Below are 25,755 nucleotides of genomic sequence, written 5' to 3' on the forward strand. Positions count from 1 at the left end.
ATATGTACATCGCTCACAACCACAAAGCCAGCTAAGTGCTAATCTTACAAGCAGATAAACCAATCCATGAAATACTGAGTAGCGCGTTAGTAGCTATGCACTCCTGACCTTGATCCTGTGTGAGATACTGACTGGTATGTAGCATTTATAGTATTACTGTGTGATGTTTCTGTGTGACAATATGCTCTGTGTGCTGATAAAATTTAACATGCTCCCAATAATATTGTTTGTCACTAGCTTTGTGATCAGCTCTTTATGTTATGACTTATTTGTGTAAGCAACCAAGAAGACTAAATTGTAATAGCTATCTGTCCCTATAATGCCATGCATTTACCTAATATAAGTAAGTTTGGAGCAGAGCTGTGGCACCATAAAATGTAGTTATAAGTGATGTTGTTAATAATCCACTATTCTGTGTATGACAAGCACAAGTTAGTGACAATCAATGAAGTGGTCTCGCATCTTGAATTTCATTTGTGACTTACAATTTCGGAAGTATCAATCTTGAATGGCTTCGATTTGTATTGAGTGATACCAGACCCTTTACAGTCAGAAACACGAGTCTATCAATGAAGTACCCCATGTATCCAAATATGGAAATACTTTGTACATGATTACTCTCCACCTAACTACACCTCAAAACCACAGATAGCTATTGCCAATTACTTAAGAATTACATTTAAAATTGGTGACAGTAATGGCTAGCTACCAGGGAAACGTAGAAGCCAACTATTACTATTACTGAAATAAAAGAAGAGTTGGTATGGAAAGATGGTGACAATACTGAGTTTTTCTACATCTATGTATCAACCAGTGGATTGGACCCCAGCCCACTACAGGCACCATCACAACAAATATCCTCAACCAGTGACAGTAGAGATGTTGCAGAGCAAATGGAGATAGAAAATCAAAAGGGAACACAAACCATAACTCAAGCTGCAAGCCTGAAACTTTCAAAAGATAAGAATAGGAAAGAGGCAATGGAATATGTACATGATTATGTACTACCACCAGTACTGGGTCCAGCAGGGTGGAGAAAAGTTGTTGACAAAGATAACAAACTAACATACCAAGCACTCTACTTCAACATCATTCCCAAACAAACTGGTGAAGAAGACAAAGTCTACATTAAACAAGTTGCTCAGATTAAAGACACAATAGCTGAGGAGGTCAAAAAAGCAAAACAGCTGTATAATAATCCAAACTTCAAGACAAACTGTCTGTTGTCCAAACCATTTCTGTATGATGGGATGGCCTCAGATGAGATAAGCTGAACAAGCAAGAAATAGATCCTGATACATTATGAAAGTAACAGAACAAACTGTAAATTGTAATTTTCAATGGAAGCAATGAGACAAATTAAACATCTGTGATCCGCTGAGCAAAAGCCCGACTTGTTTGCATTTTTCTCAAACTTCATTTTATAACTTTTTTGTTGTCTGGAAGGAAAAACTAATGGGCTGTTCATAAGTTTCACCGTTGTCGGGTAAGAGCTTTCACAGTTACAGCAATAGACAACAAGAAGAGCAAAACAATCGATTTGTATAGTGCATATATGAAAAAAAAATAGATCACACGATTGCGCTTATGTAATAATAATATGGCCACACTGCATGTTAAAGTGCGTGGCTTTGTTGTAAGAAGAAATTCATCGTTTAATGTGTAATAGTAAAGAAGACAATCACAAAAGTAAGTAGAGTAGTATAGGAACTTAGTTTAAGGGGATCCGTATCCTTTGTGCGAAATTTTGGTGGCAAGGATTTTAATAAGGCATCCTAAATGGCGAGGACAACTTTTCTGCATCAGTTTTCTTTAATATACTAGTGAGTAAGATGTCTGCTGGCTTGAGTAATGTACATAGGCGTAGTGACCAGTAGTGTAAAGAAACGGCTTCTTTTTTGAAATACAAATATAGCATTTTAATTAAATAAAAGAAAAAAAGGATGCCTTGCTCAAACAATTCACAAATACACGAAAAAATTTGGAATTTTCAACTAGAGTAGGGACTATAGCACATCGATAAAAACTACTGAAACAAGTTGGAGTAGTCCATGATATTAAATCACCGTAAAACAATAAGAAATGTTATATCCCTACTGTGCTCAAGATACCATAACGGAAATGCACAGTAGGGATATAACACTTCTTATTGTTTTACGGTGATTTAATATCATGGACTACTCCAACTTGTTTCAGTACTTTTTATTGATGTACTATGGTCCCTACTCTAGTTGAAAATTTCAAATTTTTTCACGTACTTGTTTGTTAACTTTTTTGTAAATAATTTTATCATGACTGGTGAACCCACGCATACCGCATCTGAAAAGGCACCGCGCGCCCCAGCTATATCAATTATCGTGTGAAAAGTGAAGTATCTATACACTTCGTTGTCAGCTATGTTCAACCCGTTACACAGCATTTCGAATCAAGAACTGTTCGAAAAGCACCTCTACAATCCACGCATACCAAAGAAAGAAATGGTGCTGTGCGCCCCAGTCATATTAATTATTGTCTGAAAAGTGAAGTATCCATTACATTTTGCTGTAGGCTATGTTCAACCCGTTACACAGCAGTACGAATCAAGAACTGTTTGAAAAGCACCTCTACATATCAAAATAGCCACGATGAAAAATATGGACGATTTCCATTTCGAAGGGAAGCCATCACGTACTCGAGCCAAACCGACACCTTTCCCTGTCAGCAAAGATGAATGGGACACAAAGGAGGACACTGGTAAGTCCATCAAGAATGCATTGTACGTACTGCGGTATGCCAAAAGGCACCTGTTGGGCTGAAGCAACGTCGAACAGTAAAAAAATCAAGCCCGTAGCCTTAGCCGTTATCGAGTTACGCTTGTCTGAAGGCATTAGTCAGTCAGTCAGTCAGTTACTTACTTACTCAGTCAGTCAGTAGAAAATTCCGTTGAATAAAAAAATTTTAAAATTCCGTAGCAACTTGTTGAAAGCGTTTCGGGTCGATCTGAAAGCTCGTTTGGGCTTAGTTTTACCTCACTAATACTGCTTCATTGTCGTAAGGGAAAATTGAGGCTGATTGGTGGGTGATATTATTTCATGGGCCACACATACTCCTTTGTGGTCCCTACTATACAGTTACTATTGTACTGTATGATACTGTGGGCAGATAAGCAGACTCTGCCCAATCCTGTGACAATGGAATTGTTGCCATTATTGATGCAGCATTACCACATTGAACATCAATAGCAACCTTCTGAATCAGAAAACAAATGGTCCTACTGTATTAGGTTAATACATAATCATCTGTGGGTGAAAGATTAGTACTTATTATAGCCAGGAGCGCATCGAATCCTATGGACAGGGGCGCATGTAACTCCATAAACAGCGAAATTCAAACATGGCTGCCTTGTACTATAATAAGTAATTTTTAAAATTTCCTAATTAGGATATTAAGCGGGAGGAATAGTAAAGTCTTTCTACAGTCAGTCATCATGTGAAATTACTCGACTTGACTATTCCAAGTTCTACCTTCGACTCAACGATCTTCCTATCAAAGCAGCTTTACATAAGACGATGGAGTAGTAGCCCATTCAGTGTATCTCCGTTACGCGTAAGAATGATGTAACCAATTATATACATAGTAACACTGGACGCCATGTTTGAATTTCGCCTGTAGTATTGGCAGTGTATGGAGTTACATGCTCCCTTGTCCATAGGATTTGATGAGTTCCTATTATAGCATACCCAATCCCAACACATGTCCTGTTAAAATGATATACCAACACATCACATGTTTGGTATTCATTGCTGTTATGATAGTTGGAGAAAAACTGTACACATGGACTAGTAAACAACAACTTTATAATCTTCATAATGCATGACATGACCCCAATGGAGCAAAACAACAATAAAGAGCAATTGGCAGCCACAAATAGGTAGCAAATATGTACAATATAAACTGAAATGAGCACATTGTATGAAAGCGATTACATTCCCTTTGGTACTAATAAAGAGTACATAATGACCTTATACCCCTAACTCTAATACTTTATTATTATTATGTACTCTTGGGACTAATAATCAAAGTTTTGATTTTATTAATCACTTTCAATTTCATCCAAGTGATCATACGTTAACAGTTATTGTTCTAAACTGTAAAAGTGTTGGTCCTAAAGTGCTGAATTGCAAGCTTGACTGATGATAATAAATCAGATATATTATTACTGGTTCAGAAACATGGTTGACACCTTCTGTGTCCTCTAATGAATTCCTCCCACCAGATTATGTCAAAGTGTGGATGGATGTAGAGGTTGGGTGGTGTTGTTAGCTTTTAAAACGAGCACTGCCATCTTATAATTATTTATTATTATTATTAAATACAGAGAAAAAGGCATTATGCCTGTGAGTCCTGCTCATTACAATAAACAATTACATTAAGAATAAAAGATTATATACATTAAAACTTTTTGCAAACTTGTTGCTTGTCAATTTGAGCAAGCTGACAGCCTTCTGATTGTACATGCTGCTCACAGACCATACTGTTCTTAAATCAACGTATTCTTTTTATATTGATGATGTCCCAATGTATCATGTTATTGACTTGGAAAAGAGTTACTTGTTTGTAGTACAGCAATGGGAAGAGAATATCATGTTTGCTATTATAATGTAGCTATGTGGGAAAATGCCTACTTTGGTATTGAACAGATGATGGTAACATGCTAATGTAGGGATTTTCCCACATAGCTATGTTGTAATAGCTACCATCATTTATATTTCTTGTTTCACTACTTTTTATCAATAGAATCCTACTTTCTCCTAAAAATAGCACTTACAGAGAGAATACTAGTATAAATACAGCACACTCAGGCAGAAGAAGGAAAAAACACATAGCAAAAGTACAATGGCTTTTGGAGACAAAATAACAATTACTACTACTGAGATTCTGGAAGAACTAAGGAAAAGAGATGGAGACAACAAAGAACTCTTTTATCTATATGTGTCAACATCTGGAATAGAAGTTGTAGGTGAGAGAGAAGAGCAACAAGGACAGCAAACACGAATAACAGACTACTTTACCTCAATCCAAAATGACAACAATGATGACACAATGGATATTGATGATGATGATGATGATGGTGATACCATTTCCCAACCATCAGCTTCAGTCCAGCCATCACTGCCATTATCACAAAATAAAGTTCGACAACAAGCAATGAAGGAAATCCACGATCAGGTTTTACCATCACTGTTATGTGGAGAAGGGTGGAGGAAAGTTGTAGACAAAGATGGAAAAAATACCTATCGAGCACTCTATTTCAACATCATTAAAAAAAATCAAGATAAAAGTTACATAGCTTATATTCAGACAGTGAGTAAAGTACGAGAAAGAATAGCTGAAGCAGTGGAGAAAGTCAAGACAAAGTACAAAGTGAACTTCAAAATAAATTCTCTCTTATCCAGTCCATTACTCTATGATAGTTTAGCACTGGATGAGCTGTCAATGAGAGAACCAAGACTACACTAGATTTTCAGTCACAGTGAGAAGGCAAAGTTACATGAGAGAGAAAGTGTGTGTTTATGCATTATAGGACACATATACTGTTTCATTTGGTTATTACTGAGTGAATGTGTTAAATTTATTATCATTACATTAATTATTGTGTGGCAATCAGTACAGATTATAATGCACAGGTGTGTTACATTGTATGTGGTTATCAAAATATTACAAAAGTGATTGAAGAAATGACTGAGAAAGTTAAAAGAGTGAAACAACAATACAACAATCCAAACTTCAAGACAAACTGTCTCTTATCCAAACCATTTTTGTATGATGGAATGGCATTAGATGAGATAAGTTGAACAATCAAGAAACAGGCCATAAACACGGACACATTGTTATGAGACTAGTTACGGGACACATTACGGATTACATTGTAATATGAGAGAGTAACTTTAATATGGTGTTTTAAAAATACTTACGTATTATGTAAATAGTTCAAGATAAGTGTAAAAGGGTAAGAAGAAATATATATACTGTATATATTACACTATTATGTCAATGAGATAAACACACTGCCAATAGCGTGTTTGCGTGTGCCGCCAGCTTAGTGTTGTTTTAGCAGCTGTTGTTTAGTTCCAAGGCTTGTTTACTAGCTAATACAAGCTGGCCATGAAGCGACAAGCTTTATTCCAACTGGTCACGAAGCGACAAGCTTTATTACAACTGGTCATGAAGTGACAAGCTTTATATGCAGAGCTAGAAAAAGTACAACGAAGAGCAGCACGTTGGGTAATGAATGATTATGGTAGACTTAGTTCTGTCACCTCAATGTTAAATCAGCTTTCATGGCCAACTCTCCAGACTCGCATCAAATTATCTCGACTACAAACATTACACAAAGTTTTTTACCAACAGATATCACTTACAATTCCTCCATACTACCTACCAACATCACGATCCACGAGACAGTACCATCCACTGCACTACATCTTACCACATGTATCTACCACAGCACACCAAAATAGTTATTTTTCAAAAACAATTAATGATTGGAACTCTTTACCAGTAGATCTTATTGAAGTTGCAGATGCTGACATTTTTAGAACCGGACTACAATCATTATTGTAATTGTGTTGCATATATTTGGGCAAATCTGAGCACACCAGCAGGGCTGACTGCTCAGTAATAATAATAATAATCATAATCATTACAACTGGCCACGGAGCGACAAACTTTATAACTGGCCACGAAGCAACAAGCTTTATTACAACTGGCCACGAAGCAACAAGCTTTATTACAACTGACCACGAAGCGACAAGCTTTATAACAACTGGCCATGAAGCGACAAGCTTTATTACAACTGACCATGAAGCGACAAGCTTTATAACAACTGGCCACGAAGTGACAAGCTGTATTACAACTGGCCACGAAGCAACAAAAGTTACAAACAGGTGCAATAGCACAGCTGAAGTGTGTTGATGGTCTAATGGCAACAGTAGTGACAAGCAGATGAACGCAAATATGCTTGCTGCAAATATGCTTGCTGTAAACTCGGCAACAACAGTAGTTTCACTGATGGCTAGCTAGTTGTGAATGTGGAATATGCATCGAGCAGCTGGTTTGTTCGGTTTGACAGCTACCTTTATCAAGTGCTGGTATGGCTGATGAAGGTAAAAACCCAAATCTCACTAACCATACAACCGCTAATTAAATCAGTGACATAGAAAACTCTTTGAAGCGTTGTTGAATTTACCATAACAGTCTCACGTGACTAGGGCTAAAACGAATATACTGAATATTCGAATTCGTATTCGATTCGACTTCGTTCGAAGGAATTATTGAATTCGAAACATCGAAATTACAGTAAAGATGGTGGACACTAGTAATGAGGAATCTCTGTCAGTCTCTACAACATCAGACACTGGACTAGAGATGTACCAATAATCGGATTGGTGATCGCGATCGGTTGCTGATTTGCCTTCCATATTCAGTAATAATGGGCACAAACGCTCTATGAATCTATTAGTTTGCATGGCCAGCTATCAAAAGCCTTTTTGCTCTCTACAAACAAACAGAAAGCCTCTCTACACTATTCTATAAAATGCTAAGTTACGAGAAGCCATACGACCGCGCATGTGAGTACTGCTATTAGTGTTAAAGTATTCTTACCCAGAACAGTAGCTGTTAGCTGCACTTTAAGAATAGAAAACTGCACTACAGGAAAACTAAAGTGATCACCTGTATATTGCAGCCATCTTGGTAACTAATCAAAATACGGAGTAATCCGGACAAGGGAGCATGTATCATAGTAAAATATTTGTGGTGCCTAATTGTCTGGGTTGTGTAATAGAGGCCACACCACCATAAGTAGTTGTGCAATATAGTAAAGTTACATCACTTCTCTTTTCTCAATGCTACAAATCATTAGAATATACATCATGTAGTAGCTACACCTGTAGTTCTATTTGATTTACGAATATACAATAATTTAATCGGTATATAATCAGTATCAGCTCTTTTAGGTACAAATTAATCAGATATCAATACAGCTGAAAAATCTTTATCGGTACACCTCTAGTAGCTACATCATCAGACACTTTTACTTCATTTCAAAAGCTGCCTATATACTGTATCAAATTTTAATGATGTTTTACAATTGAATACAAATAATAAGAAATAACACATATACACTGTATAAGAGTATTACACTATATATAGAATATTCTATTATTCGTTCTTGACTAAAAATATTCGTTCTCTTTCATTTAGAATATTCGTTTTAGCCCTACACGTGACAACAGGTCTCTAAATGAAACTTAGAGCCCTAACCTCAGGTCTTTAAGTGGTATTAATAACCTCATTTACTGTGTCAACATCAAAGAGAATTATTCATGCTGCTTTCTAAAGTATCATAGAAAAAAGTAGGGAAACAAGGGAGGTCGCCTACACCTAACATTTAATCTCTAAATTCAGTTTTGGTCTTGGCTATAGATTGAATTAGGGATTAAATGTTCACTAGTATATCTGCAGGTATAGGTGACCTCTTTTGTTTCCCTACTTTGTATATATAAGGCACTAAAATAGAAAGCCCTCTCCCAGGGAAATTGTGATTAGATGCTCAAATAATCCGGATATCTTAACTACATGCCACAGTAACATTAAATGCGTTGATGTTTTTATTTCTTCAAATATTATAGGTGTACAAGCTGTAGTATATGAGCAGATGACTGAGAGACGCTGATAGTAAGAGCTCAGGCATGCACCATAATTATTCTCCCTTCTAAATAATACTTCCCATCCACACAAATGAAATAATGGTACAAACATACAGATTAATATAGAATTCTGATACTTGCTTGCATACAACATACGGTATGTGACATCCAACTAGAAATACAACGCAATGATTAGATGATTGCTGGAACCAATCTGGATTTAGGCATACAGCCTAGGTAGCCCTGGCAATGTGATTTTGCCATATTAACAATATCATGTGACTTCTCAGTCATCCTGAGACTGTGGATGCAGTATTCAGTCTAAAGCTTGAGCTACTGTCTTATAATATACTTTGTAAACTTCTTACCTTTGTTGTTAGTTAATATTATTGCAGCATTTCAGTGTTAGCTAATTCAGTTGTTAATTCATCAATTGCTCTGTTAGAGTATTTCAATCATTTTGTGGAGGAATAATCCAGCAATGCTACAATTCAAACAGTGCATACAAAGAAGCATTTTGGTGAAATTTATTAAGATAGTGAGCTTTATCAGCCATTTTCTATTGGTCATTCCCGTCTCACTTTCCACCACTTCCCGTCCTTACCTATTTCCAGAGAATTCAGCCATGTATTGTACACTGCTGCAATGGCTAGATAACTTCCTAGGTAATATTATTGCTCCTAGGTAGGTTTATCACTTCTATATATAGGAACGTAAGGTAAGTTGTCACGTGATCAGGCAATGACTGTCCAACTTAATTTGTTTTGCTGGACAAAAGCCTTATGTGCTCAGTATATAGACTGACTATTATAATCTCCTCTGGTAGTGTGTGTTGTGTGTGTGTGTAGTGTGTGTGTGTGTGTGCTTAACATATTTAGTAAATCAACTGAGCCAATTTTAACTATGGCCGGGGTTTCAATTAAACAAGCAGTGTTGGTGTGGTAACAACTTCCACTGTAGTTTATGTTACTATCAGCCTTTACTGTCAAAAAACTACAAGATCATATCCTTAAATAGCAGAGTTTTGGAATACCAGAAGGCTTGTTTGGTATCTGTGTACCATACCATCATAATTCAATGTAGTGTTAGCCACATTTCATATAAAGCACTCCTTATACCTAACTGCATACAAACCCTTGCAGTGATTCACTTGCTACACCTACCACAGGAATATACCTAAAAATAACATTGGTTAATTGGTATACCATTTATGGCTACATTAGGGAAATACCATGGTTTCTAAAAATAGCCAGACGTAACAATGAACAAAAAAAGTAGTATAAATAAGCAAGGAGGGACAACTACAAGTAGATTGGGACAAGAGAATGGCTTATAACACGAGACCAAAGCTACAGAGCATCACTACTGCTGATATCTTGGCAAGATTAACAGACAAGGGTGGTGATAATACAGAATTCTTCTACCTCTATGTGTCAACAGCTGGTAAAGAGCAGAGAAGGAGACAAAAGAGAACACAACCTCTTCTACAAGGACAACAACTGCTATCATTCCCTCCTCAAAGAAATCAAAGAGAAAGGGATGATCCAGTAGAGTATGATGATCAAGATGACGGCATAGACAATCAAGACAACGATCCAGCAGAGGATGATGATCAAGATGATGGCACGGGCAATCAAGACAATGACATAGATGATTGTGATATTAGAATGGATGATCAAGATGACGAATTAGATGATTACATAGATGGTCAAGATGGTCAAGGTCATCAAAGTGGTGCAAACATAACATCCAGTACTCCCCAACCATCAGCAGCCTCACAGTCACTAACACAAGATAAGCCTAGACAAAAAACAATGAGTTATGTCCACAATACCATCCTACCACTGGTCTTAGAACCAAAAGGATGGAAGAAGGTTGTGGACAAAGATACCACAGTGACCTACCGAGCACTCTATTTCAACATTATCAAAAGATACTCTGATGATGAGGATGTAAATATCTTCATTAAATGAGTTAGTAAGATACGTCGTGAAATAGCTGAAGAAGTTCAGAAGAAAATGAATGAACATCAAGTAAACTTCAAGATCAACTCTCTCCTGTCCAAACCATTCCGGTATGACGAAGATCTTGATGAACAGTCCATGAGTATTACACAAACACAACCACCAGGCTTGAGGCAGACAACAATGGATGATTATCAGCGACAGTAATAACTGTGTGACTTCAGTGTTAGTGATGTTTTACGGAATATGTTGTTTTGTGGCTTGTTGAGATTTGGCAAATACATAATTATTATCTGTGGTGAAAGATTAATAATCAGTGTAGCACCTCCAATCCCCAACCTGTCAAAATGATATACCAACATATCCCATGTTTGGTCACAGGGAAACATATTATTCATTGCTCTTATGAGCTATATAGTGTACAAGTAGAAGGAAAAGGGCATTATGGATTAGGGATCATAGAAAAAATAGTGAAACAAAAAGGGATAACTGAAACGAGGTGAAACAACAGGGGCTGCAGATATACTAGAGGACAACTAAACCCTATTCTATAACCATGACTGAATAAGGGATCAAATGTCCACTAGTATAATTGTAGGTATAGGTAAACCTTTCTACTTTTTAACTAGTTCCCTTGTTTCACTACTCTTTTTTCTTTGATCCCTAAAATTCCTACTGTACTTGTCTGCATGTTTACTCTTTTATAACATGATAATGACTACTGAATGAGCGCAGCGTGCCATAAAATTAATTTTGTGTTTGAACGTGTGCCCCAACAATCGATTATGTACTGAAAAGTGAAGTGGCCAGTGAAGAACAGTATAAGAGCAACTCTGCCAGTCGCTATGGAATAAGAGTAGTAGCATGATAGCTAGTCAACAAAATCACAGGGAAGCCGTACAGTGCTCCGACACCTTGTTTGTCAGTGAAAAGAAGTGGAACACAAAGGAGGACAAAGGTAAGTCCACAATTGTACGTACAAGCATAACTTGACAATGGATAAGGCTATGGGCTTGATTTCTTCACTGTTCGACATCGCTTCATCCCAAGACATGCCTTTTTGCCAATTACAGTTGGCTGGAGGAATCAGTTAGTTAGTCAATCAGCGTAAAATACAGAAAATGTTTAACAGTCAATAGAAATTGGTGGAAGGGTTTGGGGTCTGTCTGAAGACATTTCTGGGCTTAGTTATACTTAACCAATACTCAAGCTGTCATGAAGGAAAATTGAGGCTAGTGTTAGGTTGCCAGAAAAGTCCATATCTGATCCCTAATATACAGTAGCTACTATTGTACTGTATGATAGCTTGATAGGCTACAGACCACTCTTATAATTGAACTCTATGGTCAATTTAGGGAAAAAATTGCATACATTAACACAAAAAACATATAGCATAATAAAATTATTTCCCTCGGGCAATCAGTACAGATTATAATGCGGGCACATACAGTTACATTGTATGTGGTTGTCTAAAGAGAGGGAGATAGTTACAAAATACGGTAGAGTATTTCAAATTTTGATTCCAGTGGAAAAGCTATGAAAACTTAAGTCATTTCTTGTGGTATTTGAGTCAGTGTTGAAACCGGGTTGGGTCATCTGGGTCAACTGGATCATTCCGGCTTACAGATTATCCGGGTCTGACCCAGATTGGATCACGTGAGAAACGAAATTGTTAGTTTGACGACGTGGAAAACTTGTTAACGCTAGTCGCGCAGCTTTTTCGTGAACCATGCCCACTTATCGTGTTACAAACAGACTCTCAGCCACGTCCATTTATTTGTAAGTGCAGTGTGTAGCACAAAACCGTGTCCATTGCTATCTGCAAGCTTACGTGGAGTCACGCCCACTAATCGATTATTGTACGAGTTGTACATAGTCTAGTCTTGCAGCAGGATAAGTACTTTTTATGAACCACACCCACTTTAATATATCGGGAAATTGTAATACTAGGTATGCATGAAGCCACACCCAATTGCTGTCTGTAAACTCACAGTAGCTACGTGGAACAAAACACCCACTGACTGACTTTAAATTATAAAGTTACCGGCTTAGTTATCACATAACTACTCGTTTAGTCAACAGGAATTGAATGCTCAAAACGTAGTCTTGCTCGCTTGAGACTACCCGAAACATAGCTCTTATCGCACGCCTCGATTTTAATTAATCCGGGTCAATCCGGGTCACATCTGGGTCAAATCCGGGTCTGACCCGGATTGCTATCCGGGTTAGTGGGTCATCCGGTCCAGCAGTAGTGACCCGGTTTCAATGCTGATTTGAGTGAAACATCCTACATCAGAATTATTTATATTTAACTCCAGTTTTAACCTTCAAGCAACAGCTTTGCCTGGATAATTTCATTAAGGTATACCCGCAATCCATTTGGATTACAAACTCTGCAAAACTAGTTAGATAATAGATTAGAACATTAGAAGCATCTTCCAATTCTAATACAACATTTCTGCACTCCATAATGTACAGACAAAACATGTGATGTGACATCACATAAATGGTATGTATACTTTTACTGTGATTTTGACAAGTGATACATTCACCAGAGAATTGCATATTAACTTGACTTCCTGAGTGTACTAATCTAAGATTTAGCATGTGGAATATGGCAACTATAACCACTGATTATCACAAGTCCTTGTATCATAACTTGAGTGTTTGACAAACTAAACCACCACTCAAAAGTGTATGGGTTGAGGTTAGAAGAATTCTGTAATCGCAAAATATCATTACCACCATAGATATCATACATAAGGTATAATATCAATATCTATAATATCTATGGTACCACATGTTACTTGGAAGTAACAAGCTCCTAGTAATAGACTATTATTAAACTATGTTAGTGGTTAGAATGTCTTGTATTGTTATTATCACAACACCTCAGGTATGTGGTTAATAACAACTCTGGTTGATTGGTGATACCATTTATGGCTGCAAGGGAATTACCACGCTCACTAAATATAGCGAACTATGATTGACATAATGCTTATATAGGCTGAGTATAAATAAGCAGACTGGCATAACTACCAGTAGATTGGGACAAGAAGATGGCTACAAGGGGGGAAAGAACTAAAGTACCAAAGCTGCAGAGCATCACTACTGCTGATATCTTGAGGAAACTAAAACAAGTAACAGACAAGGGTGGCGATAACACAGAATTCTTCTACCTTTATGTGTCAACAGCTGGTAAAGAGCGAAAAAAGCGACAGCAAAGGGCACAATTACTACCTCAAGGACAACAACAACTACCCTTCCTTCCTAAAGCTGAAGAAGATCCAGTAGATGATGATGAGATCACAGACAGTGATGAAGAAGATGATGAGGACACCAATGATCAAGATGATGACAGAGATGATCAAGACGACAGAATGGACAGTCAAGATAACAGAACATACAGTCAAGATGGTCAAAGTGGTGCATCTGCATCATTTGGTTCTCAGCCATCACAATCCTCCTTTCTAAGTCCAACATTATCAGAAGATAAAACTAGAAAAGATGCCATGACTTATGTACACAAAGTCATTCTACCATCACTCCTGGGTCCAGAAGAGTGGAAGAAGGTTTTTGATAAAGACACCAAACTCACCTACCGAGCACTCTACTTCAATATCATTAAACATCGCTCTACCGAAGATGAGCCCACCTTTGTTCAACGAGTTGGTCAGATACGACACAAGATAGCCAATGAAGCCAAGCAGGTGATGAAAGACCGTGGCGTGAACTTCAAAATCAACTCCCTCCTGTCTAAACCATTCCTGTACAACGAGGAAGCTCTTGTGGAGCAGACCATGAGGGCCACACAAACACAACCACCAGGCCTGAAGCAGAGGACACTGGATGATTACCAATAACTGTGACTTCAGTGTTAGTGTTTTACAGGACATGTTATTTTACGGTGTTGTATAATATGTACATTTGAGCTTGAAGTATTAAACAAGGAAATGACATCTAGGAGCTTGGTAGACCAGCCACATGGTCTGTACAAAATAACACACGAACACAGATAACAAGGTGAGTTACTTGCATTGAAAACTTTATATCTACAGCTCTAAAGCAGTGTGGTTGGTTATGTAATGTATGTGAAACCACAAGTCTGACAAAGTTTACTGTCATGGTTTCACTGTTTTGAGTTGCCTTCTTGTGTATACTGATGGGGTTAGGGCAGGCATTAGAGATTAGCTATTGATGATGAAGCTCCTGTCCAGGATAGTTGCTACACAGTGTTCCTACTGTATGTATACTGTCTACCACCATACGTGTAGTACCTGGCTGAAACATTGTGTAGTTTTCATTGTTCTACATAAGAATAGTAATAAAAAAATATTCAAGATAAGTGTGAACATGATGAGTTTTCACTCAACTGGGCAAAAATGACACGTTTAGCTATCTGATGGTTTAGAAAGGTGACTTTATTACATAGTGACCATAAAAGCAGGTGTTACGTATATGAAAATAACAACAAATTTTGTGATTTTCAAGTTGGCTGGTTTAGCAAAGTGGCTTTGACAATAAAAGTGGTCAACTCCTGAAGCTACATTAACTCTTCCTCAAAATCTTTCATGGTATGCTCAGTTTCCTAACTACAGCACGAAATCTCTCATGACTAAGACATCTGACAGAGGGGATATGTAACACAAAACATTTACATATATAATATAGATAACCAATCCAGACACATATTGATTTAATTTTAGATTGGGGTCCCATATTCAGCATATCCCAATCCTCCACACAACAGATACACAAAACATCAAAGAGAACAAATTGTTACAATCTATAAACAAAAGCTAGGCAACAAATACAAATACACAATTTTATATTTGGGGCAAGTCTTAGCAAGCATGGGTAGTAAAAACAGTGGACCAAGGACCTGGGGATCCATGGGGATCTAACAATTTGGTACACTTCACAATATTCTATACTTGTACTACATAGGTACCTCTGCAAGTAGTGTCACATGGCCAATCCCCATCATGGCGTCTGACCCAATGTTTAAACCAATTAGAAATTATAAGCAACGTATCTGAAACTGACTGCATTTATATCCATGGTCCCCTCAATGAGCATGCTAGTCTGTTATGTCACCTAGCTACTAAAGTTTAGAAATATTGTACAAACAAATATTCCAGGGAAATAGCAATTAGCTAAGCAAATTTCAGTCAAACAGCTCGACCAGACTTTCGTACATTGTGGTCCATTTGTACAATGTTTCTAAACTTTAGCATTGTAGCTAGGTGACATAATAGACTAGCCATCCTGTGCTCATTGTGAAGCAGGCAAGTGGTTTATATATGCAGTCAGCTTCAGACACTTTTTCAGATGAACTTGTATAATTTCTAATTGGTTTAAACATTGTGCGAGAAACCATGATGGGGTAAAAGTGGATAGGCCATGCTAGCCTACATACTTGCAGAGGCAAGTATAGAACTACCCAGCAAGCCCCCACTATATGATTACATGTAACTCATTCACACCTCAGATCAAAGGAATTCCAAGGATATATGTACCATGTATACCTCTTCACAGGGATGAGACTAAATGTACACTGGTGTACATTGAGATGTATTCTGGGAAAGCGGTTGCACTTCGAAAGAGAAAGCCACTTTCATCAAAGCAAGATGTGTATAGTAGTACTGTTCTGTTTGTTTTACGACTAACTGTTTGTTTGTTTTATGGGAATAAATCAATGCTCATGTGACTATTATCACAAACAGGAGTCTTGCCACAAGAAGAAGGTGTTTCAGTATCCTTGCCATTCTACAAGTTGTTAAAGGTGAGAACCAGTCTTATAGCGCATTCACAAGCAATTCGGCACACACCCCAATACAGTTGACCACTCTATAACAAATCTTACCCCTTTTAGTATACTTTGTAATCAGTCTTAAAACGTGATAGCATTAAACACCTCCCAACTTGACTTCTTTTGCGATATCCTTAGGACTTGTCCGTTCATTATAACAAATGTAGCTGCGGTGTTGCGTGCTGCCTAGCCTTAATCAAATCTTTCAGAAATGCATATAAAACAAATCCAGTGGTTACACTCATATTGGCATCACCCAGTGCAGGCTATTAGCTTGAAACAGAAGTGTTACATATTAGCTGTAACAGGGAACTTGTATGCCCACGGCCCTTGGGCTTTGGGTGAGGCAAAAATCCATGTTACATCTGTAACTTGGACCAGTGTTCATCTCCTTATACGGAAAACAGTTATCAACACAAAAGTGCAGTATATAAGTGGCTTCAATATGTATCACAACCACTAAGCCAGCTAAGTGCTAATCTTACAAGCAGATAAACCAATCCATGAAATAATGAGTAGCGCGTTAGTAGCTATGCACTCCTGACCTTGATCCTGTGTGATATACTGACTGGTATGTAGCATTTATAGTAATGTGTGAAACTGTAGTCTCATTACAAGATATATTGGTAAATTAAATGCTAAGTAATAGTGAGACTTCAGACCACATAATTTAGTAACCCATACATTCTGTCGTGGCGCCTGAGCGAAGCAAAGGTGCTACTACATTACGTAGACCCCATGTGGTCTGAAGTCTAACTTGTTTAGACCCTTTATGTAGTTGTAACACTCTTGGATTCACAAAAAGTAGTTGAATTGTCTACAGCGTATGTAAAGGATCCACTGCAGGTTAAAATAGATGAATAAAAGAAACCAGATCTCTTATGCGGAAAATGCTTACTTTACATGGCACTGAAAGAGTTATCGCAGAGCAGACAATATTAGTTGTGTACTATAAATTGTGATGTATAATATCAGATATTTTGCAATGTATTAATTTGGTTATCCTTCATGCTGCATCAAATGCGAAATGTTAACAGAGGAAGTTGCTGAAGTGAGGAACACTAACTAGGGTAGGCAGCAAGGGTCTAGTGGCTGTGCCTACTAGTAACCGTAGCCAGTTTAGCATTTGTTCATGTAGTTTCAAAGCTCACTAGAATTATTTCAAAAGTGTATAAAATATACCTCAAACTAAACCACAAGATGACCAAAACATAGACTGGTCAATTACATCACTATATTACGAAATGCATTTTATTGCTTAAAACTACAGAAAGACTCATAGCAAGATAGACGGCAAGACTCATGACAGCAATGGCTAACAGGGTTTGGCACAGGCCACCTACTATCACTACTACTGAAATCAGAGATAAGTTGGTAGAGAAAGGTGGTAACGATAAAGAGTTTTTCTACATCTATGTATCAACTGGGGGATTAGACTCTAGCATGGATCTTGTACAGCAAATAGAGGTAGACAATCAATGGGAAATGCAATCCACTGTTCCAGCATCATGTGCTGCCAGTAGCCAGCCACTTTCCAAAGACAAGGATAGGCAAGATGCAATGAAGGCTGTTCATGATGAAGTATTGCCTTTAACACTTGGTAGAACAGGATGGAGAAAAGTTGTCGATAAAGATGGCAGAGCATCCTACCGAGCACTTTATTTCAACATTATTCCACAAGATATTGATGAAAATGACAAAGAGTACATTAAACAAGTTGCTCAAGCTAAAGAGACAATAACTGAGAAAGTTTACAAAGTGAAACAACAATACAACAATCCAAACTTCAAGATAAACTGTCTCTCATCCAAACCATTTTTGTTTGATGGGATGGAATTCGATCAGATAAGTTGAACAATCAAGAAACAGGCCATAAACACTGACACATTGTTAAGAGACTAGTTACGGGACACATTACGGATTACATTGTAATATGAGAGAGTAACTTTAATATGGTGCTTTAAAAAGACTTACGTATTATGTAAATAGTTCATAAAAGGGTAAGAAGAAATATATATATACTGTATATATTACACTACTATGTCAATGAGATAAACACACTGCCAATAGCATTTTTTAAACCAGGCCACAGTTGGCCACAGGCATGCGCCTGATTTACTGAAACCATTTTTGTAAAAAAATGTGTGTGCGTGCATGCATGTTGTGTGTGTGCATGCGTGTGTGTGTGCATGCGTGTTGTGTGTGTGTGCATGCGTGTGTGTGTGTTGTGTGTGTGTAACCACTAAATGGTAAAAGCAACTAGCAAGTAAGAATTAAAAGGTCTATATTAAATTTTTACATAGGTAAACTTTGTTCTCTGAGGTGGTTTCATTTTGGCAGTCTGAAATATGGGTGTGGTGACTTTCTATAGACTTAGTGAATGACGGGCTTACAGATGTTTAACAACAGTGGTGTAGGCCTCGTAGGCTACCAGATATATGTTTTGAGATAAAAGGGGACATATCCCATACCTACATAAAATAAAATGAAGGGCAGCTTCAAGGCTTTCTCTAATTTGTGTGAGAAAATATGATAGACAGGCTATAAAACAGGTGAGAAGATACTTTTGTGCGTAATTATGTAGTTTAAAGTGGTTTGTTTGAGTTATGATTCCTTAGCAGTGCATAGCAAAGTAATCTATCAAGTACACAACAATTAGTGAACTACTGTACGTCTAACTACAGCAGTGAATTTGCATGTAGCAATTTGCTAATTTTGTATAGTATTCGTAAATAACTAAATAGTTCTTATTTAGCTCTCATTTAACTGCATATGCACCTGGTTACTAACATAACATCAACTTGTTCTACAAATTATTGAACCAGGAAACATTCACATAAGCAACTTTTGTGAACTGTATAATAAGAAACATTTTTTTCAAAATAAAGTTTAAAGAACACTTTTTAACTTTCAACGATAACAGTAAACCATATGAACGAAACTTATAACAAGCTCAATGTGTTATACACACATGATGACAGTAACAAGAAATTGCTTTGGTATCATCATGCACAATGTAGTAGCTAGATGCCACAACAACAGGTAAAAAATGTTTTAGGTTTTGAGCCAAACTGGCTCATTCTATCTAGTATGTACCTGAGGCAATTTTTTTTTGTAGGTCAAACAGTAGTATACAAGTAATGTAACATAACTCAAATCTGCCTAAACTACCTTTATTGTTATCACTAATCATCTGAAGTAGTATTACTTCTAGTGCTGAGAAACATGGAATAGAAGTGATGGGGTGTGTGTGGGGGTCATTTTGTGTTCACATTGATACAAGGAACGTACACTATATTTACATCATTACCAAATATCTTGTACAACAACCATACCTGGGGTATCTACCAAGTACACTAGCGGATCACGTGATACCTAATGGAGACGGAGGAGGATAATCAGTGGTAACAATGGCTACCATTTCTTACTGTAATCTTGCTCTGCACCGCTCGTGTTACTCCTGCTAGTGCCCCCACTGGAGCTATCTTAGCTAAATATGGAACAACCAGGTAGATAGTGACTAGTACACGTTCTATACACAAACATGTACTATGGTCACAACACATAGTAAACAACATTACACTACATATACATTATTACACACACAACACTATACACACTACATACATACCTACACCAAGCTTGTAACTAAGGGGTTACCCCTTAAGAGATTTACAATAATACATCACACTTATGAATATAGAGACACTCTAATAGAACAGTCAGTTATTAAAATACATTGCAGCAGCTGCGTACACTCAACAAAAGTGGTGAAATGTCACCTAATTAGAGGAGGTAAACTTTAGCATGACCTTGATATGTCAACAACAGTATCACCAAAAGGTCCACCCTTTCCTTGAAAAGAAACCCCTCCACCAACATTTCTAGTTACTACAGACTTGTGCACATTCACAACAGTCTCACACACGTACATTTCTTGAGATAACATCTCCTCATGGCATTAATAAAAGATGATTTGCCAATATTTGGTGTACCTAGGATCATGATACTTATCCCCTGTATAAACAAGGATCACATGATCTCACATGACCACTACATGCTTACTTTCTTGGGTACCATACCTCCTGCCAAATCAATCATACATGGTAATATCTGTGGGGTATACATCACAACACTAATACTGTAACATGTTCACATTAAGCTGATAACTAATAAAATAACTAGTGAATTTATCTTGTTGGGTACATCGTGAAGGACTAAAGAACAAACTGTCTTCGCTTAGTTCATTGGGAAGATAACCCTCCATTTATAAGGGTTCACCTGTAGGAAATGCATAGAGAATTATAGAGAAAGAGTGCTGTACCTTATTGCACTGCTGTGCACGTGTACTAAAATACAGCATAAGGGTATGTGTTGAGATGCTTATACAGCATGAAGAGCGCCGTATAAGTTTTGAGAGTGTTAATGATACATGTACAAGTAGACAGTGCCTCAAGCCTTTATTGTGTACTTTGTTGTTGTCTTGTTTGGAGCGTCCCTCTTGAATACTCAATTATCAGCTATCAGACTATCAGTAGTGTTCATATAATTTACTTTTCTAGTCATAGAACAAATTGATAGGATTGGTTTGGCTAGTTTTAGCAATTTACAATGTCACACATGTGACTATCATGCTGTTTAAGTGGGGTTGTTTTTATTTCTTACATCATCCCAATTATCCACACATGGGCAGATACAGTAATGTGTGATAATTGTCTATACAGTGAAAATATATAGCACGTGTTGGCACTTTGATCTCTCCCACACAAAGTAAAATTTTAGTGGACAAATTGGTAGTGTAAGTCTGCTAAATTTCAAGCCTGTGTACATATGAACCTACCACATGAACATACCTCTTTCTTGATACACTCATCATATTGCACCTTACTGTCCACTGCAAACACTTTGTGATTACCACGCTGACGAAGAGCTGTCACAAACTCCTGAAATTAACCAATCAGCCATATAACACATGATATACATATGCTTGTACTGCTACAAATAGCCTAGAATTTATATTCTTTTTTTGTACATTTGGTAGGAAAGCTTGTTATAAAAGCTTAACTTCAGCTGTGGTACCCTCAAAATAAATTGTATTGACATTAGTTAGCTTATCAACCACATCAGTAACTCATTTATCTAATTGTAATTTATAGCTTATGGAAAATCTATCTAATTCACAGAGAATCATGGAGGTAAGAGGTTTGATTTTTGATTTCTACCACACAAGCTTACAAGATTTCTTGAAGTGTCAGATCCCTAAAACATAGTGCAACGGTACTATAAGTGACCAGATCTGCTAAAGCGATTTATTTGTACTGCAAGTATAGGGAAAATAAATTACAAGCACTGACAAAAACAGTTGTAACTTATGAACAGAATGACGTTCGGAGTTGAAATTTGCAGCATCGTGTTCGCCATGAATAGAGGAATCAATTACTGGGTAAGTTTATACTTTTATCACATCTCTTCACTGCATACAAAGGCGAAATTTGTGAAGAAAGATAAATTGCGTACATTTGCTTCAACGTGATGTAAATAAATGCTCATAACTTGTGTATCCTTTGGTCTACTGCAAGATTTTCCAACTATCTTAAGTAGGCGAATAAGATGATATCCAGGTTTTTATTGTTAGTCCCTTCCTTCACTAGGAAAAACACGTTCAAAAAATTTATGAATTATTTTCAATAATATGCAAATATATTTCACAAATTGTATTCAATGTTTTATACTGTAAATTTAGGCTTGTGCGATTATGTCAGAGTTTCACAGATCCAGTCACATATATGCTAGCAGCTACCACCAAAGGTACTTACAAGCAAGTTTATCATTTCTTCCACTGAGTTGGAAAGAGAGATAAGTTTGCTCACATGAGAACAGTATAGTCTCGCGTGGCCAGACTGCTATCTCGCCTCCTCTTTTTCTTTGGTTGGAAAGATAGGGTCTGGTGAATTACTGTTGACAGAGTTGTGAATTTCCACCAAAATTTGATTTCATTGGCTAGCTGTACATTGGCATGGCAGAACATAAATGTTACCACAAAACTTCAAACACGGCTGATACTGTTGCTACATACAACTACGAGCATTTTTCCGGCAAGGACAGCAGAAAACTATGGTGACTGTTTCATCAGTGAATGCAACTTGGTCAACAGAAATTCACCAGACCCTATCTCGCCGACCAATCATTAAAGAAAAAGAAGAGAGAAAGCAGTCTAGCCACGTGACACTAAGAGCACTACTCAGACAAATCAATCACTAAATGTAGCCGACTGGCTACCGGCATAAATCTCCTCCAGAAAGTCAGATACCAACTAGTTTATTTAGTTATTTATTAGGCCACTCCAATTGGTAATTATGTTTCTGGTCCTTTGAAAATCAGTTTTAGGTGTGGGCAGGTGGAATTCAGCAACAAAGCAGCGACTGCTCAATTAGAGTATTTTGTGATTTACTGATTGTTTTATTAGAGTATATTGATCCATACTATGCACTCTACCCACTTCTTACAGGTTTTCACCGATAAAATACAAATTATGGTACTTAGATTTAGCATACTTGCTGCAGCTCAATACTTGTTTCTGAAACCCAGGTTTTTCAAAAAGCTGATGTGGCATTTTACCCATGTATTACTGAAATTCCCCATTCTCCAAAAAAGGATGCAGGTGGTGGACCAGAAACACAGTTGGAGTGGCCTTACTTTACAGATCATTTAACACAAGTATTGAGTCCTCCACTCACTTTAGTACACTTATCATCAGCAAGGTCTATCTTGTTCAACACTAACATACGTGGCTTCCCTCCCAGCAGCTGACCTAGTCGTGGGTTACGACCTGACACTGGTACCTTGTGTAGTTGCTAAGGACCGTTGCTACCCCATATAAGCATGCGCGAGTAGGATACTCTGGCATCGTGGATTTCCAGCACAACGTCGCATCTCCTACCCCGACCCATTATCTGCTGTATCCCTAAACGAGTGTCATTTGCAGCACTGTTAAACATTCAGTAGCGCGCGCTCTAATACTCACCTTTTGACATATGTCCTGGAAACCATTGTATTACAGAACGATCTGGGATGACGAATTTACTTCTAAATGCGTTCACTGTCATTGGAATCGATTCGATGAAGCCATCACGCCATCATACTACTCCTAGGGTACGCGATTCTTATATTTTCGTGGACCTGTGAGAATGCGAATGATACCGCGGACAGGGAGGCAGAATCTGCAGGTTCATTTGGGTTGGATATATCGATTTAGGAGAGTAGCTACACGGGCAAACCCCGTTACATCACTGTACACGGAACAAGTATAATAGCCAGCTAAACATTAACATTGAATTGGGGGTGCCCGATTAGTTCGAGCACATGGACCAGGGGTGGAGAACAGTACTCAAAAGTGGGGGGAGGGGGCAAGTCATGTGGGGTGGCTGTAAGTTACAAAGTGTTTTAAAATTATTAGTTGTATCTTAGTGTTCAAAGCACACTAACATGCAAAGTCGCATGCACCCACTGGAAATTTGAATGCTCTGAGTCCCTGAATCAGAGTATTTTCAGTGGTACATGTGTACTCAAATGGGATACTCCTATAATACTATAACAATGACTATCATTAAGACACTGTGGATACAGCAGTAAATGAAGGCAAATGTGTTAATGGAGACAGATTGAATACCAGAACCAACTTATGTGATTCCACTGATTGTTCTATTGGAGTAGTTAGGTGACTACTCTATTAGGGTATCCTGATCCGGCCGTGTACTCCCAGCACTGACTTATGCAGTATTCCATTCTTGCATAACCTTTAGCACAAATTCTAGTAAATCAAGTACAGTAAATTGGTTATTGACTACATCAGCAACTGCATGGGCATTGGAAAAAGTGACAAAGCACTGCCCCTCCATTTTTGAAAGGGCAGCCCCCCCCCCATCCCATTTCTCTGCCCCTGTTATGGACACATGGCCTCACAGTTTGTATTGCAAATTTATTTTAATGTAGGGTAAGCCTGTATTAATGGTCTGTAGCCACCCACAGCCAGGGAAAACATACTTAGCTATATTATTACAGCTATACTAATAGTTACAATTGATTGAAGTTGGTGGGGATTGGTTCTGGACATAAAAAGTGGTATGTACAGGTTCTCTCAGAATTAAAGTTGTCGGCAGTAAAATGAGTCCAGTAGTTGTTTTTTTTTGTTGCTAAGTCACCGGTCAAAGGTCGAAAAAGGTAGTCCAGAAGTAGTTAGTTATGTGATGCTTGATTGTGTTGGTAGATAATGATAGGTCTAAGACTGGTAAATGGTATGAGGCTATTAGAGGAGTAGATAGTCATTGCTGGGGGTGGTGGCTAGGGAATTCAAAAATAGTTGACCATAAAAGCTCTGTGGTCGAGAGCCAGTCATAATAGGGAGGGGGTCACTGTGAAAATGGAGTTGCTCCATATTTAACGGACAAAATTTACACCATGAAAATTGTATAGAATAGGTTATGTGAATCAGTACCACATGGTAATGTGTAAAACAATTGACTATGTGCTTCACCTGTTGTGGTATGCAGTACTTGTTAGGATAAAGGCTTGCACCTGCAGTATGCATGTAAAGGCAACTTACAAACACAACTGTATGTTACTGGGGGAGGATCCGCCGTGCATCATACACATACTATAAACATGTGTTGTTTGGTGTGAGAGCTAGTTAGGCTATTTCTTTTGCACACTGAGCCAGCTAGTGTGTAATTAGTTGGAAGATTTTGAGTTGTGCATGCATGAGTTACTTATCGAATCTATCAGTTGCGGCAACAATCAAGCTATGTAGCTAGCAGGTTAACCTGAGAATCTCAATCATTGCAATACATTCAAAATCTTTGAAACTCAGGACAAAAATAGTATAAACACTACAAAATTGTTAATAGGCAACAATAATATTACAGTCTGGTAAATACAAACCACACAATTACTGTGGCTGGCATAAGCCAACCCATACACCATCTGTAACCTGGTCCTTGTTATTTAGTCCTCCAATTACAACTATTTTGTTGCTAGGTAGACCAACCACAGCTGGGGCTCTTCTTTCAAATGGCATTTGACCAATGACATCCCATTTGTCACTGATCTTGTTGAACATGTGAATGTCACTAGTACCGGACACATTGCTATCTTCTATCTTTGCTCCTCCCATCACCAGCACTTGTCTCCCTTGCATACTGACAGGAGCTGAACGAAGCCACAGAAAATCCTGGTGAGAAATCCACTTCAACTGGCAACTGAACAAGGTGTCCAGTGAAGCAGTAAATACTGC

General features: G+C 37.7%; 2 protein-coding genes across 2 annotated transcripts in view; one reads left to right on the forward strand and one right to left on the reverse strand.

Annotated features, from left to right (window-relative positions):
- LOC136255656 (mitochondrial ribosome-associated GTPase 1-like) overlaps window positions 1-23,662 on the reverse strand; it is a 36,857-nt gene extending 13,195 nt beyond the window's left edge. The window contains exons 1-8 of the mRNA XM_066048461.1: window positions 23,491-23,662; window positions 23,366-23,430; window positions 23,204-23,308; window positions 21,320-21,409; window positions 20,532-20,579; window positions 20,399-20,483; window positions 19,895-19,956; window positions 19,802-19,841 (exon numbers count right to left, since the gene is read on the reverse strand). Of these exons, the coding sequence (XP_065904533.1) occupies window positions 19,802-19,841; window positions 19,895-19,956; window positions 20,399-20,483; window positions 20,532-20,579; window positions 21,320-21,409; window positions 23,204-23,308; window positions 23,366-23,430; window positions 23,491-23,572 (577 nt within the window). The 5' untranslated portion in view covers window positions 23,573-23,662. The remainder of the gene's footprint in view (window positions 1-19,801; window positions 19,842-19,894; window positions 19,957-20,398; window positions 20,484-20,531; window positions 20,580-21,319; window positions 21,410-23,203; window positions 23,309-23,365; window positions 23,431-23,490) is intronic.
- LOC136255469 (WSCD family member CG9164-like) overlaps window positions 1-25,755 on the forward strand; it is a 109,022-nt gene extending 83,267 nt beyond the window's left edge. Inside the window, exon 3 of the mRNA XM_066048249.1 lies at window positions 25,746-25,755. The gene's annotated coding sequence lies outside the window, so the exon portion shown is untranslated. The remainder of the gene's footprint in view (window positions 1-25,745) is intronic.

This window comes from Dysidea avara, chromosome 5, assembly GCF_963678975.1.
Source record: "Dysidea avara chromosome 5, odDysAvar1.4, whole genome shotgun sequence".
NCBI classification, from domain to species: Eukaryota; Metazoa; Porifera; class Demospongiae; order Dictyoceratida; family Dysideidae; genus Dysidea; species Dysidea avara.